Genomic DNA, 21,822 nt, shown 5'->3' on the forward strand with positions numbered 1-21,822 from the left:
GAAGAGTTACTGATCTCCATTCTCATGAGAAATACCCAACAGCACCAGACAGGAGCTCCCCAAGTGCCAGGGAAAGCAGGTGTGGGAGCCCAGCTTTGTTACATCACGTTGGAGCCAAGGACATAGCCTCCATCCAAGGCAGAAGTAGGCTGAAGGACATGGGATGGAAGGCTTCCCCCTGCTGGGCTGGCTCTGGGAAGCGGGGACACGTCAAAGCCCAGGACCCCAGAAAACAACGTCTGCTCCAGTGGCTACCCACAGCACCAGGTGGAGAGGAGGAGGGGAAAGGTGGCTCCAGGAGGGGCCAACGTCCCACCAACCACAGGCACGGGGAGAGGGAGGAGGCTTGGGCAGCTGTGGGCGTGCTGGGCAAGTGGATGGCCAGCTGAACTGGCCTCTCCACTGGCCTTGCCTGGAACTGGTTTGCGGTGGGGAGTGTTGGCCCGGGTGTGGACTTTGCCAGAAAACACAGCCACCATTTGCATTTGTGGGGTGATGGAATCCTTCTAAAACTGGACTGTCGTGAGGGCTGCATGACCCAGGAGATTTATTAAAATCATTAAGTTGTACACTCACAGTAGGTTTTTATGGTATGTCAAGTATATCAGGAATGCTGTTAAAAAATATCTGCATTTCCTCTCTTTGGTGGTAAATTCTTGGATAGCACAGTGGAATTTTATCTGAAAATGAATTATGCGCCTTTGAAATGGAGTAATTAAAAAATGTTTATGATGTCTCACTTAATGCCCCCCAGCTTTTTTTTTTTTTGTGGTTGCACCACATGGCGTGAGGGATCCTAGTTCCTCGACTGACCAGGGATCAAATCTGCACACCCTGCATTGGAAGCGCGGAGTCTTAACCACTGGACAGCCAGGGAAGTCCAAGGCCCCAAATTTTAAGTAATGCACATCCCCAAATCTTTTAAATGTGTCAAGAATTTAACATTCTTAAAGCTAAAGGTGGGTGAGCTGAACGAATTTTCACTGTTTGTGCTATTGCCACACGGTGGCACCATCCTAGCTGATACACGGAAGCACCTGCTGTGACCCCAGCGTTGCGTGGATCAGAACTCCTCCAAGTGGTGAGAGACTTTCTCCCCCTTCCTTCCTTCTTTTCTCATCTTTTCCTTTCCTTCTACAGTCACCATTACTAAAATATATAGCCTCTAACGATATCATCCGAGTTTTCTTTCTTTGAAAGAGCCCAGGCTACGGATGAAAACGTGCCCCTGGTCAGAAACAAAGGTGGAAAACACCAGGAAGACCAGACACCAGCCATGACGCCCTGTGTTCTTAATACAGAAGAGTGCTTGCTGCAAAATGTTAAAAAACTGAAAGCAGCAAGAATGCAAAAATATGCCACAGCAGCTGTGGACTTAGGTGCCCTGGGCCGGTGCTGCCTGAGGGCTGGGAGGACTCCTCGGGGCAGCCGCCTCGTGGCCAGAGAAACATCAGACGTCCGCCCTCCCCTCCCAGTGCCCCCAAACCTCCTAACGGAGGCCAAAGGAGCCCTGCTTCATTCCAAGGTACCACTCACACACAGGAGGCTCTGACTGGAAACACAGGGTCACCGGGCTCAGCACCTCCGCCCCAACCTCCACCAGCCCCGCGGTGCCCTCCCACCCCAGGCGCTGTGCCCGCCCTGGAGGGGTGCCCTGGCTTCCTCCCCTCGCAGCTTCCTGCTGGCCCCCAGCCACCCCTGCCCGCACCAAGTGGGCCTGCTAGACAGACGCCAGGGACAAGCCCCAGCCCGTCGGGAAGCCCCTCTCACCACTCCCACTGCCTCTGCTCCCCTGCCCTGAGGCTCCTCCCCTAGTTCCCAGCCCCTCACACTTGCTAGTTTTCACACAGTCCTACCCGGCCCCACCAGAGGGACCTGGGGCACAGCTCATCTCCCTGGGGCGAAACGCAGGCTCGGTGACGCAGAAAAGCGCCAGGGGCAGCCCTACAGGAGACCCTTCCTCTACAGTCTGCCTTCTTCTGCGGGGGAGAGTGCGAGAGGGTGAGGCAGGAGGGGAGCAGATGTGAAAATCCACCACCCCCACCGTGGACCTGTCTGCTCTTTAGTGGACCTGACGTCCCCCCGCTGGATTCCGCTGTCACTGCTTCCATTAGTATGAGCAGGGGCTTTGGGAGGAAGCAGTGAGATGCTGGTGGTAGCAGAGGATGGGGTGGGCATGGGGTGGTCTGGGAGGAAACAAAATGGGCCCCCTCGCCCTGGAAGGTTTTAATCTCGTCCAGGTTTACAAATTGCCCGAGCCAGAGCACGTGGGCTCGGGGCAGAGTGCAGAGGGCTGGGGTGCAGGGGAGAAGGGCGCTGCGGGGCCCGGGTGGGGCTGGTGTAGGAGTCTTAAGGCATGACAGGTGGAGACTGGTGTTTCAGACTCACTAACCGGGCCGGTGGGGCAGAGGGGAGAGGAAAGGGGAGTGAAGTCCATGGACATGTGTATCTATGTTTGGGAAACTGAGCAGAGCCAAAGCTGATATAAACCATGAAACAGATTTTGTCAAAGTTTCCGTGGAGCTGGGCCATGGAGACCACACCCCCACCAGTGGCCACACTCCCCTGCTGTTCCAGGCCTGGGGGGAGCCCTGCAGAGGCCTCCTCTCCAGCCCCTGGCAGACAAATAACCGGGACCTGCAGTACAGGAAGAAGCCTGGGGTTTGGCCCATCTCTGCCAGGGACACCTGTGCATCATGAGCAGAGTCCCAGTTTCCTCAGATGCCAGACACGGATCCCTGTGCTGCCCACATCCCATCCGGGGAAGCCACCGCGAGACCCTGGGGGGTCGTCGGGAGGAGACTCGGGGGACTGTCCAGGTGGGCCGAGCTCCACGCACCTGCCAACCATCTTTCCAGGGACAAGAAACACCTGTCGTTTGAACCTCCTGCTCTCACTGAATGCGAGGAGCCCCACCTGAGTGACCCTTGGACGACAACCCCGTAACTGGGCCATCTGAGCTGGGCCCTCCAAACGCTCCCCAGGGGCTGGCTGTCCCAAGGCCCCCCCCCTTGCCTCTGCCCACCCCATGGGACTGCCCAGACCCGGGGGGAACTCGGACGGCACCAGGTCCAGTCCTGGCCTTTAAGACAGGGCACCTGAGGCCGGTGTCCAGAGGGACCTGCTCCAAGTCCCCACTAAGTTCGCTCCTGAGCCCCTGCCTGGGGCCAGCCCCGGGCTGGGTGTGGGTCCCAGGGCTGAGTCTGACCCTGCCCGGCCCCGGGGCTCCCAGCGTTCCAGCCCTGACCCTCTCTGCTCCCGGCACACACTCGCCCAGGGGCTCGGCCGAGGGGCGCCTCCAGCCCTGCCTCCAGGGAAGTGAAGCCCCCCCACCCCCGCCCCCGGCCCAGTCGTGGGCCGTCCCCTCCCCTCCCAGCTCTGAAGCCCCAGGTCGCCTTCCCCACGGCCACTCCCCACCCTGCCCGGCCTCCGCCTGACCCCCTCCACCCTGGCTCGGGAACATCCTAAGGCAGGTCACACACTGACGGTCAGCCCCTCGCTCAGGCTGGCACTGCTCCGCTGCCCCCAGTCTCCTTCAGGAGGCCCGCCGGACACGCCCAGGACCCCTCCCGAGGGTGGGGAGCCCCCCCACTCTGCCTGGAGCTGCGCCCTCTGCTGTGGGTTCTCCCCACCGGGAGGGCAAGACTCGGCGATGGGTTTGGACCGACTCCCGGGCATCCTCTGTGTGCTCCCCAAAGGCCGGCGCCACGGGCCCTGCCGCTTCAGCCCTGATCCGCAGCCGTGGGTGCGGAGGCCATGGGAGGACGGCCCCACTACCTCCTCAGCTCCCAGACAGGCCGCCGCTGGTCCCAGCCCTCCCACACCAGGGCTGCGTGTTTCGGAACCCCGTCCCCTGCGGTGACTGTGAACCTCACTTAGGTCCCAGTGCAGACACGGCCTCAAGACAGGCAGCCCAAACCCGGAGGTTGCCTTTCACACAAAAATCTTTAATAAAAATAGCTCTCTGCAGAACCAGTCCTAGACAGCAGTAGCAAACTCAAACTCCTGCCACCTGGGCAGGAAGGAGCAAGGCCAGCTGAGGGGTCTGAACTGAGGGCAGGGCTGCCCCGAAGGTGGAGCTCCGCGGGCTGCGACGTGTGGGACGTGGGCTCGGGGCCCACACACCTTCTCATCCTTCCAGAGGAGTTACAAACACATCTGCGTTTTTTAGGAGTGTCACTAACTGGTCGCCCTCCCCACCAAATGACAGGAGGAGGCTACGTGAGACACTCAAAGGCTGACAGGGAGCAGCGTGTCCTACACACTCAAGACAGAAGTAAGTGGGTTCACACGTCAGCAAAACACCGGTACGAGGTGACACCGGGGCATCCCGGCAGGCCAACGGCCCTTGGTCAGCACACAGGCGAGAGCAGGGGAGGGAGGGAGGAGGAGAAGCGGCAGGCAGCCCGGGCTGCTCACCCACCACGGCGCTAGGTGGAAGCCCCAGCTCGGCCCTAGTAGCCCAGGAGCCGCCTGGCCTCCTCGCTCTGGGCCTGCAGCGTCTCGCTGGTGTACTTCTGCAGGAGCTCCATCTTCTTCCTCCGCACGAGCGCCTCCTCGATCTGCGGGCGGGAGAGCGGAGGGCTCAGGTCGCAGGCCCCACAAGGCCAACACGCTGCCTGGGCCCGGCCGGGAGCCCAGCACCCTGTGTCCGAGGGCCCCGATCTCCGCCCGGGGAGCAGGTGAGCGACAGAGTGCTGGACTGCTGCCTCCAAGGTAGACGGAATGCTGCCTCGTCTGGACGCCTCGCCCTAACCTGAGCCCAGAGACCAACGCCCTGTGGAAGGGAGTGAGAGCCGCCCAAAGGGACAGGAAGGACCAAGAAAACCACACAGCGCCCCGTGGGGCCCCTCGGAGGCCAGGCGGCCCCCAGCCTGTCCTACCTCTTGCTGCGACGGCACCGGGACGTGAGCGATGAACTTCTGCTGCCCGTCCTCCCCTCCTTTCTCCTGGCCGCCCTCCTCATCAGACTGCAAAAGAGCACAACCAGAGGCCGCGCAGAGGAGACCGTTAGTAAGTGCTGGCATCGCCATAGCGTGCACCAGCCTGCAGCCACTGAAGAGGAAAAACAGTGACGAGGAAGCTCTGTTCTCAGACACAGAGACACCCAAGACACAGCGTTAAGCACAAGAAGCAACAGAACACTGTGTTCTGCGCGACCTCTTGTACGAGGAAGAAAAGAGAAGCCAGTGATCTCAGTGAGAGCCAGCGGACAGAGGACAGGGCTGCGAAAGATAAGCTCTGTAAATCTCTGTATACTTTTTGTGTTTTGAGAATACATTATCTATTTTTTTAATTAAACTTGAAAAAAGCATATGTAGAAGAAAGCATCACTCAGAGGCTGCCTGTGAGTCAGTAGAGATCGCTCATAACCTAAGGAATGATGTAGCCCTGGAGGCATGAGGAGAAAGGAGGCCTGTGTGGAGGCAGGTCCACTGCCCGCAGGTCTCTGGGCCGGACCCTGACCCCACCCCCCGCCGCAGGTCACCAGCTGCCAGGAAAGCCGCGGCGGAAGCTCTCAGACGCCGCTGGTAGGAGAAACTGGTCCCAGGGCTCTGGGAAAGTCGGGCTGCATCCACTGAGGCGAGCCCAGGGTGGAAGTTCCACTCCTCAGGGCAGACTCCAACAAGGAAGGCTGTTGTAGCCCCAAAGAATCCACACATGTGATGAAAGACACAGCACTGCCCACGCGCGTCACACCACGTCAGGTCCCTCGGTGGACACTGCACTGTCACTGTGCAAGCCACTGGGGACACTGGGTGAAGGATGACACAGGACCCTCGGCAGCAGCTGTGCAACTTCCCATAAATCTTAAGCATTTCAGGATAAACAATTTTTACATCCTCTGATGGCTTTCCATCGCTCTCATGGTAAAGGAAAATGCTTCCCCAGGGGAGCCGGGGCCCTTGCTTGGCCCACCTCCCCTCCCGCAGCCTCCACTCTGCCCTCCAGCCACCGGCCCGTCCTCTGTCCCCCGCGCTCCCATGGGCTCGTCCGCTCACGCTGTTCCCTGCTGCCTCTTCGCTTGGTTACCTCCCCCTTGTTTCCGGATCTCAGCTGATGGGTCACGTCCCCAGCAAAGCCTTCACTGGCCCTGCCTTCACCATGTCGCTAACCAGAGCTCCTATCACAGCTGCCATTTCCCACGGTGTCTGCTGACCGGACTGTCCCCCAGGGCTTCAAGCTACAAGCGAAGCGTGTTTGCTGTCCTGCCCCTCGAGTGGGCCTCACAGTAGCCACTCATTAAACAAACATCCCTTGAAAGAGGCAAATGGATTATTTGTACCTAGAGAAAATCTTCCTAGGACACGCTGCCATCCTGTTTCAAATGCCTGCCTGAGGGCACGAACCTCAGGTCTGCTAGATCCTGTGTGACGGTGACTAAGTCACTAAGCCTCTCTGAGCCTGCTTCCTTGCCACTGACATCATGGCAAGCCATGTGACGTCACACAGGGCCTGACCCATAGTCCAGGCATGGGTGCTTCCCTTCCCCTTGCTCAGTCGAGCAAATCAGTTCCATCCTGGACCTGCCCAGGGAGTAAGGCCTGCAGGGGTGCTGGGAGCAAGGGGGCTCTGCCTGAGGGATTACAGCTCCATACCCAACCGGGACCCCCCGAGGAAGTCCCTTCTCTGCTCTGGGCTGGTTTCCAGCTGTAACAGACGGTGGTTAAGACTACAGAAGAGTTACCGACACTGCCATTTAAGCAGAAACAATGAGGTCATGGGCTAAAACACACTGGCTTCAAATGTGTTTATAAATCCGATTCCAGCATGTTCAGGAGGGCCCATCTCTGAGATGCACGTAAGTCATCCCCGGTGTAAAGCAGTTTAACAAGTGCCCTCACAGCCATTCCTCTCTGAAACCCTCCCTGTGAACCCAGAAGGTGCCCTTCATCCCCACTGTCTAGGAGAGAAGGCCGAAGCCTCAGACGGCGGCAGGGGCAAGAGCCGGGCCTCAACCCTGGCCCCTCGTCTGCGCTTCCTGCTACCGTGCCCCCATCCTCCGCAGCACAGAGAACGCGGTGAGCGCCAAGGGGTCCCGCGCCGCCCCCCAATACCTCCTGGTCGGCAACGGCGTAGATGTCAGCCTCCTCCTCCTCCTCTTCCTCCTCCTCCCCTCTTGCCAGCCGGGCCTCTCTCTCTGCTTTCCACTTGTCCACTAACTCGGCTCTGACTGCACACAAGGGAGAGCAGGCGTTACTCACTCTGGCCTCTAAGAAAGCGTCAAACCCCATGCAGGGCGAGGGCGAGGCCAAGGCCTCCCTGCTGGAAAGAGTCACCTTCATCCTGCCCCGGCGGGCAGGAATCAGACAGGAATCAGATGGGAGGGCAGCTTTTAGCGGACACACCCAGATCCTCCCCAGTTCAGCACCCTGAGGTTCTCAAAAAACTAAAACTAGAACTACCATGTGATCCAGCAATTCCATTCCTGGGTATATATCTGAAAACAACAAAAACACTAATTCGAAAAGATACATGCACCCCAATGTTCATAGCAGTACTATTTACAGTTGCCAAGATATGGAAGTAAACTAAGTGCCCATCAACAGATGGATGGGTAAATAAGATGTGGTGTATGTAAACACACACACACAGACACACACACACGCACACGCACACACATACACACACACATGCATATACACAATGGGATCCTACTCAGCCATAAAAAAGAATGAAATAATGCCATTTGCAGCAACATGGATGGACCTACAGATTATCATACTAAGTGAAGTAAGTCAGATGGAGAAAGACAAATACTGTGTGATATCACTTATATGTGGAATCTAAAAAATACAACAAACTAGTGAATATAACAAAAAAGAAGCAGACTCACAGATATAGAGAAAAAACTAGTGGTTACCAGTGGAGAGACGGAAGGGGTAAGAGGCAATTTAGCGGTAGGGGATTAAGAGGTACAAACTATTAAGATAAAATAAGCTGGGGCTTCCCTGGTGGCGCAGTGGTTGAGAATCTGCCTGCCAATGCAGGGGACATGGGTTCGAGCCCTGGTCTGGGAAGATCCCACATGCCGCGGAGCAACTAGGCTCGTGAGCCACAACTACTGAGCCTGCGCGACAGGAGCTTGTGCTCCGCAATGAGAGGCCGCGACAGTGAGAGGCCCGCGCACCGCGATGAAGAGTGGCCCCGGCTCATCACAACTAGAGAAAGCCCACGCACAGAAACGAAGACCCAACACAGCCAAAAATAAATAAATTAATTAATTAATTAAATTTAAAAAAAAATTGGATTAAAAAAAGATAAAATAAGCTATACAAGGATATATTATACAACATGGGGAATACAGCCAATATTTTATAATAACTGCTAATGGAATATACCTTTAAAAATTGTGAATCTCTATACTGTACACCTGTAACTTACATAATATTGTACATCAACTACTTCAATTTTTTAAAAAGCCCTAAAAAAACAATGTTCCTTATAAAAATAAAACCCCATTTCCAAGGGAGAGAAAAGAAACCAGATGCCAGCAGCAATGAAATGAAATGCCCGCAGACCTACGTTTCTTTTCATATTCCTGTTCCAAAGGCACAATAACACCATCGTCTTCATCTAGGTAACCGTAGTATTCAAAATCGATCGCCTTCATGAGCTCAGCACGTGTCTTTCTTGGAGGAGGAAGAGCTAAAAGAAAGAATTCACCAGCTTAGCTGAATTCCCCGTCATAATCTCACTCAAGCCTTCTCCTCATACAATGTTACGCAGGCATATAGTAGGTGTGTTCATCAAAATATCATGAAATAGGCACTTCTCTACACTAGTAATGGGATTATATACGTGGTACCACCCTTTTTAAAATCAGTGTTAAGGGCTTCCCTGGTGGCGCAGTGGTTAAGAATCCACCTGCCAATGCAGGGGACACGGGTTCAAGCCCTGGTCCCGGAAGATCCCACATGCTGCGGATAGCAACTAAGCCCTTGCGCCACAGCTACTGAGCCACAACTACTGAGCTCACGAGCCACAACTACTAAAAGCCCGCACACCTAGAGCCTGTGCTCCACAAGAGAAGCTACCACGATGAGAAGCCTGTGCACTGCAACGAAGAGTAGCCCCTGCTTGCTGCATCTAGAGAAAGCCTGCACACAGCAACAGAGACCCAATGCAGCCAAAAGTAAATAAATAAATAAATTTAAAATAAATAAATAAGTAAAATTAAATAAGTGTTGAAATCTTTGACCCAATTAGTCCATTTAGAAGGAATCTATCCTAATTTAAAAACAGAAACAAAAGCTGGCAAAGCTTTACGGACAGAGGTGTGCATCACAGCGTTATTCATACAACAATGAAAACTTGGACAGCCAAGGACTGTGATCTGCAATTCAAGCATGGCGGAGAGGAGGCGATTCTGCAGCCCCAGTAATGCTGCTTCACAGGTGCTTTAACAACACAGAAAATGCCATAATATTTAATGAAAAAACTAAGAATACAGATAAAACAAAAGAAACTACAAACACAAAAGATAAATGAGAAATTCCTGAAGAAAATACTTTCAGACTAAGAATTACTATTCAGAATATTTAGTAATACTTGAAAATCAAAAGGGAAATGACAATCCAACAGATTAGTCAAAGAATGAAAGCTGATAATTGAAGAAAAAAAACTCTTACGTATGAAAATTTCATTTAGTAACTGAATTCGATTGTCAATTTCATTAGTAATGGGGAGGAAACAAAAAAATAAAAATAATACATTGTTTCAAGCACCAGATCAGCAAAAATGTTATAATTATAAACATCTAGAAATAACTAAATACCAAAGGAGGGATGGTCACACCAAGTACGGTTAATCCCTGAGACTCTCTAATCCGTCACATCACTTGGCATTCTAAGGAGAACCATGAGAGGACATGGACGGACTGCACACACAACCCTGTCCACCCCTCCACCGCGTGGGCTGCATCCAGGACGGGGCTGAAACCTAGCAGGCTCAGAGCACTGCATGCATTCCGGCCACAGGATGGAGCTGTGATCCAACCAAAGCCAACCAGACTCAATTCTGGGAATTCTGCTTCAACTGTTGGTGGGGGGGTGGGGGGAAATCTGTTGCTGAGAGAGAACAAAATTTAAGTCGATGACGGACAACCAGCCACCACAAGAGGAGAGTGAGACAGAGAAAAAAGCTCACAGGATGGAAGCCAAAACTGCAAAACGGAGCAATGTGACCTGGAACCGGCCATTCCTGAAGGCAAACCTGTCAGTTATGTGAGCCAATAAATTTATAGACTTTTCTGCCTAAAGTAACTGGGGTTGAGTCACCTGTCACTTACGCTGATGTAATTTAGTTGATAAAATAAGCATGGAAGTGCATGGAAAAGGCTGGAAGGGAACATTCGAAACAGATAATACCAGTGACGGGTCATCTCTAGCAGGGCACTGGGATGGGGGTCAAGGGGACTGTGCTACTATTTTTATTGTTTTTTTGCCGTGCGGCATCCGGGATATTAGTTTCCCAACCAGGGTTTAAATCCGTGCCCCCTGTAGTGGAGGCACAGAGTCTTAACCACTGGACCACCAGGGAAGTCCCTGTGCTACTATTTCCATTATACGCATTAAGACTAAGTTGCGCACTTTCTTGGTTAAAAAAAAAACAAAAAACACTGTATGACTGGAATAAATAGAAATAAATTTAGAAACAATGTAAAATCAAAAAAAAAAAAAGTAACATACACAGCACACTCTCATTTTAGGAGCCTTAAAACTCTGGAAGGGGATACACCCCAACATGTCAACAACCATCATCTATAAGTTGTGAAAACGTGGGTGTTTTTTCTGATTTTCTGTATTTTACAACTTATCTATAATAAAATTATACTGCATTCATAATAAACGGCATGATATTTAAACTCTGAATTATTTTAAGTGATGTCAATCATGCATGCAAAACCAGTGTGTGCGTAATGAATTTAAGAATGAGCAGAATTGTATTTTTAAACAAATAGGAAAACCGACTGGAAGGAAACAGCAGAACACCAGCAGTGGGAGGAATCCTGGTCTCATCCTTCTCTACTTTCCACACTGCTTTCTATAAAATGCTTGGACTGCTTCTTGAAAAGTCAAAATTAAGATACACAGAAATTCCAGACCAGCAGTTTTCAACTGCATTTTGGAGGCTCCCAGGGCTGTTGGAAGGAAGGGCAGGAGTGGAGAGGGTACCCGGCTTGGATTCATTCTCTTCCACTTGTGCATTTCAGGGTTTGGCCCAAGGTGTCATGTGTCCTTCAGTTAAGAGTTTTTTCAACTAAACACGTAACTGAAAATGAAGCTGACTGAACTGCAAACAGGGAGATTCCTCGTTCACACTCAGACGGGTATGGGCAGAGCCTACAATCTGACACCTGTCAGTTCTGGGTTCCCGTTCTCACCCCAACTGTGTGCCCACCTGAGAACGATAATCCTCTGAGGACACGGGGCTGCTGTGCGGCTAAGAAATGGCATAGGAAGAGTGCCCTGCAGACAGCATGTCTACTGTTACAAGCAGGACCAAGAATTCCAGGCTAACACTCCGGCGAACACCAGTTACTTACGTTCTCTCTCAAACAGTTCTCTGACGCCAGGCAAGTCTTTCGCTGCTCCGAAGTACTTGTAACCTCGATTTCCTGGGACTTCTTTCCCTTCATGATCCAGCATTTTAGGGCCAACTTTCTTATTGGGAAGGAAGAAGAGAAAATGGATCTGATACTTAAACCCAGTATTTCCATGTTTGCAAATAGATTTAAGATAATAATGCTAAAGGGAGAAAATATTCATGTACAACAGAAATATATTTAGGTACTTTTTTTAATCCCTTAAAAATCAACCTAAATACCTAACAGTAAGAGGATGATTTAAGTAAATTATAGCATATTCAGGATGGAATATATCCTATAGCTTAAAAATGATGGTTCGTATGGAACTCTTTTATTGACTTAGAAAAACACAATATAACGTTAAGTGAATAAAAGCTTTAAAAAAATTGCAAAAAACCTAAATGACAAGCAGTAGAAGACAAATGAAATATCCAGAAGATGGAATTCTCTCCACTAAAAATGATGATGTTGACAACTGCATACAGTATGTGACCCTGGACAAGGCTCTGTACTATAAGGGGAAAGGCCATAAAGGATGAAAATCAATAAAACAGCCAAATGATTGTATCAAAGTTAAATGTCTTAAACTCTACCATGGTTATATAAGAGAACATTCTTATTCTTAGGAAATACACACAAAAGTATTTCTTAGGAAATACCCCTTAAGTATTAAGGAGTAAAGGAACATGATGTATTTAAGCCTCAAACGGTTCAGAGAAAATAAATCTCAAGGTACACACAGAAAATGATAAAGCAAATAGAGAAAAATGTTAAAAACTGGTAAATCTGTATAAAGGGTACATAGGATTTCTCTATACAATTTGTAGAACTTTCTATGAGCTCAGAAATGCTTTTTGAAACAATTATATAAATGATTATTTACTGACATGAACATACGTGTCTGATAAACTGTTAAGTGAACAAAGCATATAGTTAGAATAATGAACCATTATCTGTAAAAATAAATATATATGTATATAGAAGAAATTCTAGAAAGATAAGTAGAAAATGTTAATAGCAGTCATTTCTCAGTGGTAGGAAAATATATAATGTAATCTGTACCACACATAGAATATATAAATTTTTTTATACTTTAGAATTTTTATATTTTTTGTTATATATTCTTTTTTCTTTTACATAAAAGTAGGTACTCTTTATACAATCAAAGTTACCATTTTGAAAAGAAGTATAAAACCTAGAACCAAAATTGTACATACATGAGTATGACCTCAGTTACAGGACTCATGGAAAAACAATGGACAGAAATATTCCAGAAGTTGCTCCTAGTTAAAAGGATCATGACTGCATGGTGTTCTGCTCTATACTTTTCTGAACTTAATAACAATATATTACTTTTTCTCTTATTATTGTACTAAAATACACGTAACATAAAATTTGCCGTCTTAACCATTTTTAAGTGTCCAGGTCAGTGGTATTAGTACATTCATAGCGTCATGCAACCATCACCACCATCTTGTAAAACAAACTCTAAACGTGTCACTTTTTTTTTTTTCAGCTGCACTGAGCGGCTTGCAGGATCTTAGTTCCCCGACGAGGGACAGAACCTGGGCCACGGCAGTTAAAGTGCTGAGTCCTAACCACTGGACCACCAGGGAATTCCCTAAATGTTACTTTTGTACATAGAAAATGAAAATAAAATTCTTTAGCATTAAAAAGACGATAGGGCTTCCCTGGTGGCGCAGTGGTTAAGAATCCGCCTGGCAACGCAGGGGACACAGGTTCGAGCCCTGGTCCGGGAAGATCCCACATGCCACGGAGCAACTAAGCCCATGCGCCACAACTACTGAGCCTGTGTTCTGGAGCCTGCGAACCACAACTACTGAAGCCCACGCGCCTTGAGCCCATGCTCCGCAACAAGAGAAGCCACGGCAAGGAGAAGCCCGCGCACCGCAATGAAGAGTAGCCCCCGCTCACCGCAACTAGAGAAAGCCCACGCACAGCCACGAAGACCCACCGCAGCCAACAAATAAAAAAAAATTAATAAAAAAAAAAGACTCTACAAGGAAATACATAAAAACATTACTGTTGACTCTGGGTGGTGGAACTTAAGAATATTGTACATATTAATCTTGTAACCCTTCCAGGAAGGGTAATAAACCCCTGCACTAAAGCAGTCTGACAGGGAGCAAAATCACCATCACAGAACTACTGAAGATGCAGTGAGAACGTTCCTAGCACAGGTACTCCAGGAGTGGAAGTGCCTTTCCTTCTGCAACAAGAATAAATGCCTCATTTTTAGGCCAGGTACTAACGTGAGAACTGTGGTTTTGCATTAAATACATAGAAAAACTGCATGTATTTTTTCCATAACATACTACAGTCCACTGACTACATACTACGGGTTCAAATGACCTGGGAAAATGGGGCAGGGCCTGGGGCAGCATTTTTCAAAGTTGACACCCACTGGCGGGTCGTGGAATCCATTACATGGGTCATAATCATCAATTTTTAAAAAATCAAGATAGAACAGAAAAATAAAAAAGAACAGAATAGAAAATATCAAAGTGCAGCAACATATACCAAGTATTTTTTCAGTACTGTGTTGTGATATAGTGAGTGAGTGAGTGAGTGAGTGTGTGTGTGTGTGTGTTTATTTTATAGTGGGTCATGGGCCTAAAAGCTTGAAAGTCACTGTTCTAGAATACTGCATTTAAAGAATCCAGAGAAAGGAAACACAGCCATGTCCCCAGGGCCCCCTTGAGTACAGAAGCCGACCATGGAATGGTTGTCCCAATTCTCAAGGAGTTCAGAGAAGGCTGTGAGGGGCCAAGGTCATTTCAAACAAGAGGCCCAGGGAGCCTGAGCGGCTCACTCTGGAACACCTGGCCAGTACACATACTGAGGCCTGCGCTGTGGACCCTTAAGCACCACTAGCCCGTGCTTTCACGTTTCCTGTCCACGCGCAACAGGCACTTTCAAGCCTCCTTTCATCTCTCCAGTGCCTGCTCTGTGGCAGGGCTGCGGGGGCAGCAGGAGCCACCCTGCAGGCAGACAGCACCCGAGCTCAGCCCCAGGGCTGCGGCTTGCTTACCCCATAGTCAGGACCACCGAGCTCCTTGATCCGGGCCTCCCAGTGTCCCTTCTCTCTTAGCAGCTTGTTAATTTCATCATTCAGGTCACGAATTCGGAATTCACCTAGACCAGCTAGAAAACAAAAACATCCTATCGTTTCTTGAAAATACCAGTCGATGTGTAGCCTTAAGAATGAATGTCAACACCTAAAAAGGTGCATAACACAAAGATACTATTTCAATTTGTAAGAAAGCATACCCACACCGAAATCATGGAAGGGCAACAATCATGCACAGTTTCAGCAGCGCTGCGGGGGAAGAAACTTCATCCTCATTAGCAACCACAGAAATACAAACTGAAGCAATCCTGCAGCTCCATTTATACCACCACTGAAACAGTAAACTCTTAGAGGTGGGGACACAGCGTCCAATCAATGTCAGCCAAGATGCAGTGAGGCAGCGTCAGCATCAGGGTTGGCGGCAGTCTGTGTTAGTCTAGTCCTTTCAGGAAAGGGCTTGTTCCCACCTTGTTAAGTGGGAACATCTTTGAGAAAGACTAGGGCCTGAGAACTGAGCCTAAGGGACAGATTCTTTATTTTTTACTTATTTTTTGGCCGCACTGTGCAGCACGCTGTATCTTACTTCCCTGACCAGGGATCGAACCCGTGCCCCCTGCAGTGGAAACACGGGTTCTTAACCACTGGGCCGCCAGGGAAGTCCCTAAGGGACGGATTTAAAGGGATGACGACAGGGAGTTTGCTGAGGTGTTGTCGTTGGCAGATGGGAGCCGGGAGCAGTTGGGGCTATTCCAAGGGAGAAACCCTCCCTTTCTCCACTGAATTGCTTTTGTACTTTGTGAAGTCAACTGACCACATACGTGTGCCCCTGTTTCTGGACTTCTTACTCTGTTCAACTGGTCTGTGTGTCTATCTTTCACCAATACCCAATTGTCTTGAATACCTTTAGCTTTACATTAAATCATGAAATTAGGTGTTATGAATACTCCAATTTTTTTCTTTTTCAAAACTGTTTTGGCTATTCTAGTTCCTTTGCCTTTCCATTTAAATTTTAGAAACAGTTCGTCAACATAAACCAAAAACCACTGCTGGGATTTTGACTGTGATAGATTTTGAAAAGAAAAAGAATCGACACCTTTCCTATATTGAGTCTTCCCATCCACAAACACTGTCTATGTCTCCATTTGATTGGTTCTTTGACTCTTTCATCACTGTTTTATAGTTTTCAGCATACAGATCATATATATATTTTGTTAGATTTATACCTAAGTATTTCTTGTGTTTTGATGCTTCTGTAAATAACACTTTAATAAAAGTTCTAGTTCCAAATGTTCACTGCTAGTACACAGAAACAGAATTGATTTTTGTGTATTGACTTTCTATTCTGTGATCTTGCTAAACTCATTTATTCATTTTAGAAATCTTTCTGTAGATTCCTTGGGATTTTCTACATAGAAAATTATGTCACCTCAGAATAGAGCATTTTTCTTCCCTTCCAATCTTTGGGCCTTTTATTTCCTTTTCTTGCTTTATTGTACTGGAAAGGAATTCCAGTACAATACTGAATAGAAGCGGTGAGAATCGATATCTCCACCTTGTTCCTGATCCTAGGAGGAAAGCATTCAACCTATAGCTGGCTATAGGTTTTTTGGTAGAAGTGCCTTATCAGGGGAAAAAAAAAGTTCCCTTCAATTCCCAGTTAGCTGAGGGTTTTTTTTTTTGGTTTTTGTTTTTATTTTTGCCTGCATTGGGTCTTTGTTGCTGCACGCGGGCTTTCCTTGCGGGGCTTGTTGCGGCGTGTGTGCTCTTCTTTGCGGTGTGCGGAGTTCTCTCTTGTTGCAGCGTGTGGGCTTTCTCTCTCTAGTTGTGCAGTGCAGGCTCCAGGGAGCATGGGTTCTGTAGTTTGTGGCACACAAGCTCTCTAGTTGTGGCAAACGGGCTTAGTTGCCCTGCGGCATGCGGGATTTTAGTTCCCCGACCAGGGATTGAACCTGTGTCCCCTGCACTGGAAGGCGGACTCTATACCGCTGGACCACCAGGGAAGTCCCACGTGTCTTCGTTTTTTCTTGATCAGTCTGTCTGACTGGAAGTTTATCGATTTTACTGATCTTTTTATTTTTTTAATTTTATTTATTTATTTTTGGCTGCGCTGAGTCTCCGTTGCTGCTGCGTGCGGCACGTGGGCCCCTGCATTGGCCGGTGGATTCTTAACCATTGCGCCACCAGGTAAGTCCTGATCTTTTTAAAGAACCCGCTTTTGTTCTATTTTCTCTATTCATCTTGTTTCCAATTTCATTGACTTCTTCTCTTTATTATTTCCTTCCTTCTGCTTACTTTGGAATTAATTTGCTCTTCCTTTTTAGTTTCTTAGGGTAGAAGCTTAGATCACTGACTTGAGACCTTTCTTATTTTCTTTTATTTTAATGCTATAAATTTTCACCTAAACACTGCTTTACATGCATGCCATAAATTTTTTTGTCCCCTGAATTCTGACATTATGTTTTCATTCTCATTCAATTCAAAATATTTTCTAATCTCCTTGAGGTTTCCTCTTAGATATATGGGTTGTTTAGAAGTATGTTTAATTTCTAAATAGTTAGGAATTTTCCAGATGTCTTTTTGTTATCCATTTCTATGTTAACTGTGTTAAAATCAGTGAACATGCTTTGCGAAATTTTAATTATTTTAAGTTTGCTAACATTCATATTATAACCTAAAATATGCTTTATTTTGGTGAATATTCCATTTGCTCTTAAAAAAAGAAAAGGTACTCTTTTCTGTGAGGTGGACTGTTCCATAAAGGTCAACTAGGTCAAACTGATCGATATTATTGTTCAGTTCTTCTACGTTCTTACTCATTTTGTACCTACTTGTCCTATTGATTATTGAGAGAGGAGGCTGACGTCCCCAAGGCTAACTGTGGATTTGAGAATCGAGCACTTTAAACAGACAAGCTAGCTTACCATTCTGAATTTGAGCCACTTTTTTTGAGATCTCTCCAATGATCTGTGAAAAAAATAAAAGGCAATATATTTTTATGACTTTTGAGTAAGTCTGAAAGCATAAGAAATATATAATTCAAAATGAGTAATTAAAAATTCTTAGAATTCTGGTTGAAGAGTCATGTAGGTACAAAAGCCATCAGAGACCTGTTCTCCTGTAAGATCAGATTCACCCAGCACGTACCTGTCGTCTCCACTTCTCGGCTTTGGGCAGCTCAGTGCACTCCGAGGCAAGGAAGGGTCTTCGTTCCTAAGGAAAAGCAAAACACATGCTGCCGCTGTACTGTATGAAATTACAAGCTTTGTGCAACATTCATGACTGACTCAGGCCTGAAGCCTGAAATGTCTAACAGGCTAAAGACATCTGCAGCTTCAGTTGCAGGTGCTCTTCTTCAAGCCTTATGGCTCACGCTGCAGCCTCTCCTTAGGAAAGAACTACACAGGCAAAAACATTCACTGCATTGCACCTGGTACAGGCAGCCACTGGAAACAATGTAAAAGTCCAGTACACTTGACCCTTGAGCAACATGGGGGTTAACCTAAGTTAACTTACAGTCGGGCTTCAGCATCCGTGTTTCCTCCGCATCCACAGATTCAACCAAGCACAAACTGTGTAGTTCTGTAGTATTTACCGTTGAAAAAATCCGTGTATAAGTGAACCAATGCAGTTCAAACCCGTGTTGTTCAGGGTCAGTTGTTACAGAGAGATGGCGAAGTACACCGGTTATACCCATTTCATGGCATACTTATACTACCTTAGGAAATGACAGCTCTCAGTGTTTAGAACAAACATAAACATACATGCATGTCTGTGTGTATACAGGTGTGTGGGCGGGTGTGTGTATAATTAAAAAAAAAAAAATATCCAAACAACAGTACATATCACCCCTAACCTGGCTGAGTCTCCACGAGCTAAGGTCATTACTGGTTTCAGGTTAGAGCTGCTCCTCACAGCACACCCCACTTTGTACTATTCAGTATTAGACAGTGCTGGGATAACATGGAAACCCAATCATCATATTACAGAGCAGACAGAAGCACAAGTAGTCAGATCATCACACTGCCCCAGCTACCTGGGATTCAAGTGTACAGACTCATAAGACACAGGAAAGCATGGACGAGAAAGAGGAAGATCTGGAGTCCGAAGTCTGTTCAGGAGGGAGTTGTACTGCACTTCTTCTCAATAATTTAAAAATTCATGAGGAAGATTTAAACCAACCTTTACTTTTCCCTCTTCCAGCTGAGCTTGGCGAAATCTTGCTAAGGCCGTCCTACCGGGAACAGAGAAGACTCCGTTAGATGCTGCTCGAAGATCTCTTATCATCCAAGTTCCTGGATGGGTAAATCTGCTCATGACCATATTGAATGTCAACCATCACTCATAAACATATATACATATTGCAATCAAGAAACCACAGAGAAGTTATGGGTTTCCATGTTCCAAAAAGTAGGGCTTATAAGGATTTGTGTTCCTTTCACCCATACGGCGTGTAAGGACTGGACTGTGGGAAACTCTACTCATCAGGCCACTGTGGTGAGCAACACATTCAGATGTTAAAAAGACTAATATTATGGGCTGTCACTCTAACAGCCCCTGCACCACCCCAGGTGAGCCAATGTTCATCCAGAATAAGTTCTGGGAGCTGTCAGAAAACACTATGGGGAAAACAAATGTATGCGCAACTACTATACGAATACTATTTCAACACAGGTAGAGAAAGAAAGCTATATCAAAAGACCAAACAGAAATTTACAGATGAAATCGAGTTGATACGTACATGGCCTTTTCCGCATTTCGGGCCTAAAAGGAGAGAGAAGGGAAGAAAAACATCCATGTTTAAAGAGCTTTTTCTTTTACTCTCTAGAAAAACGTTTCATTTACTTTGTAGAGAAAAGTTTCACAAGGACACAGGCACAAGCGGAATGCCTACACTAGTACATGAACACAGTAACAATCGCAACATCAATCACAAGATGCCCACATCCTGTGACCTTACTTATGCTGCTCTCTCTACCTAAATTCTTTACTTCTCCACTCCCCCAAACCCCGTGGATCTGGCCACTCATCCTTCAGAATTTACCTGTGTTATCACCGTCCCAGACAATTCTTCTGTGGCCCCTTCATCCCAGCCAGGCTGCCCCCCTTTGTCTGGGTTTATACCTACCACACAATTTCCACCCAGCACACAACTGTCTGTTCCCTGCCAGTGAAATTTGAGGGAGGAAAGACTGACTTTTACAAAGTGAGTTTTATATAAATACTGTTGCACTAATGTCAAGTCAATTATCCCTGAAACACAGTGCTAGGCACGAACACATTTTCTCGGTTGTAGTGTAAGTAGAAAGAGTACTTGCTGAGTCAAGGACTTGAGTTTCACTCCCAGCTCTCCAACTTACCATCCCTGAGAAGCTGTCTCTCTAAGCCTCAGTTCCCCCACCTTTACAGCAGGGATCATACCTTTTATCTCATAAAGATGTCACGATGATTTAATGAGATAAATACATGAAGTCATCAGATGCTCAGCAAAAGCGAGCTCAATTTAAATCTTTTTGACTCTCCCTTTCAATGGATACAGAAACAAACTTGTCAAGTTTGTTTGGTAGATAAATGAACACAATACCTACTAAGGAATAAAACAGAGGTTCTCCCAGGAGAAGCCATCATCTTGAGGGCTGAGGCTGTGTCCTACCTATTTCATTAAAGCCTACAGATTCTAAGTATTTAATTTAATATTTCTCAATGCTTACTCCATACTTGAAACACCACGCTGCGTACTAGGAATTTGGTCACGGTTCTTCCTTTTGTGGGAACTCATAGGAATTTCCCCAAAAAAACCATAAATCTTGTGATAAGGGCATGTACCAGGGGTGATGGAAACCCACAAATATGAATGTGTGTGGTGACAGTTTGCCAGAAACATCCAGGCCCAGGGATCCTTCTGTCCTGCTAGGGAACGGAGACCGGCGATTCCCTATGTTTGTCAGAGTTCAGAAACAAGAGGCAGAATCAAGAGGCTGAGCCGGCTAGTATGAAGCAGTAATACGGGGCATATCCTCCGAGGGCTGGAGAATAGAAAGGGCTGCTTTTTGTCCACCGGTTTCTCTCGTCCTCCGGATCTTGGGCTCATCAGTCTACAGTGGCATCCAATACACCTTCTACCATTTATTACGGCGTCGTGTGCTTCGCTTAATGAGACCATCATGGTAACCAACATGTAAGAGTATCTCCCTTGTGCCGGCACTCTGCGTGCTCCGTCGTGAGCGCTTCTAGAACAAATGAAGCAGCCGACCACCGGCGCCCGACCACAGCGATCACACCCTCCTGCGGTCACACGACGCCGGCCATTCGTCCATCCCTGGACCCCGACAACGCGCCAGACACCGCGTCAGGCGTTAAGGAGGCAGAGGTGGGAATACCCTGCCCTCGGGAAGCTCCCCGTTGGGGAGCCGGAGAGCAGACACAAGGCAAATAGCGCAGGAACCGCTGCTGGGCCCCCCACGGGACGCGGCGCCGGCCCTGCGCCTCCCGGAGCCTCGGCTTCCCGGTGGGGAACTACAGCGCGCCGTCCGGACTAAGCACGGCCTCGGACGGCGCGGCGGCGCCGAGGCTCAGCCTCCTCCGGCCTCTGGGCTCACGCGGCGCGAAGACCCCCGCGTCCCAGCCGCGGATCCTGTAACCCGCAGGGGTCCCCTGGGCGCCCCGAACCCGGCCCGCCACTTGCCTCCCTCACTCCCCGCCCCACTCACCATGGTGCGAGGGAGGGCGCCGCCCTCAGGCCGCGCGCGGGCCTAGCCCAGGGAGCTTCGCCGCCCCAGGCGCGGCCGACCCGGACGGGAACTGAAGGTTCTAGGTGACCGCACCACCGGCTTCTGAGTCGGAAGGATAACTGGGAAGGACCAGAAGTGAGGGACCGGAAGCGAAATGGAGAATTGACCCGGGGAGGGGGAGAAAACGCAGGCGAGCTCCCGTAGGCGGCCCTCCCTCGGCGTCTGGACCTCGCACCGACACGCCCTTACGGAAAATAGGGGCGCTGGCAGAACCGCGCTTGCGCAGTGGAACCGACGTGCCTCTAACTGGGCGCGGGGCGCTGGTTTTGCTCTCGCGATAACAACGGCGAGACGTCCCGCGGCAACTGTTGGTACTGCACACGCGGTCCCGCAGTTGTGTGTGAGGCTGCCCG

The 21,822-nt window shown here is 48.5% G+C and overlaps 1 protein-coding gene across 1 annotated transcript; it reads right to left on the reverse strand.

Moving 5' to 3' along the window:
- Positions 1–3,932: 3,932 nt before the first annotated feature.
- ISY1 (ISY1 splicing factor homolog) lies at positions 3,933–21,620 on the reverse strand. Its single transcript, XM_060023144.1, has 11 exons — positions 21,389–21,620; positions 19,420–19,442; positions 18,861–18,912; positions 17,826–17,891; positions 17,603–17,645; positions 14,643–14,755; positions 11,549–11,666; positions 8,527–8,649; positions 7,059–7,174; positions 4,884–4,970; positions 3,933–4,562 (listed from the first exon to the last, which is right to left on the reverse strand). The coding sequence occupies exons 1-11, from the start codon at positions 21,389–21,391 to the stop codon at positions 4,455–4,457; spliced, it is 852 nt and encodes a 283-aa protein (XP_059879127.1). The 5' UTR covers positions 21,392–21,620; the 3' UTR covers positions 3,933–4,454.
- Positions 21,621–21,822: the final 202 nt, after the last annotated feature.

The sequence above is a fragment of the Delphinus delphis genome, chromosome 10, assembly GCF_949987515.2.
Source record: "Delphinus delphis chromosome 10, mDelDel1.2, whole genome shotgun sequence".
Taxonomy (NCBI): Eukaryota; Metazoa; Chordata; class Mammalia; order Artiodactyla; family Delphinidae; genus Delphinus; species Delphinus delphis.

Coding starts and splice junctions, on each gene's coding strand:
- ISY1 (XM_060023144.1), bottom strand. Junction 17,892..18,860: donor TGGAAGAGGGAAAAGTAAAG/GTTGGTTTAAAT, acceptor GCTTTTCCTTAG/GAACGAAGACCCTTCCTTGC. Junction 7,175..8,526: donor ACAGGAATATGAAAAGAAAC/GTAGGTCTGCGG, acceptor CCTTGTGTGCAG/TCAGAGCCGAGTTAGTGGAC.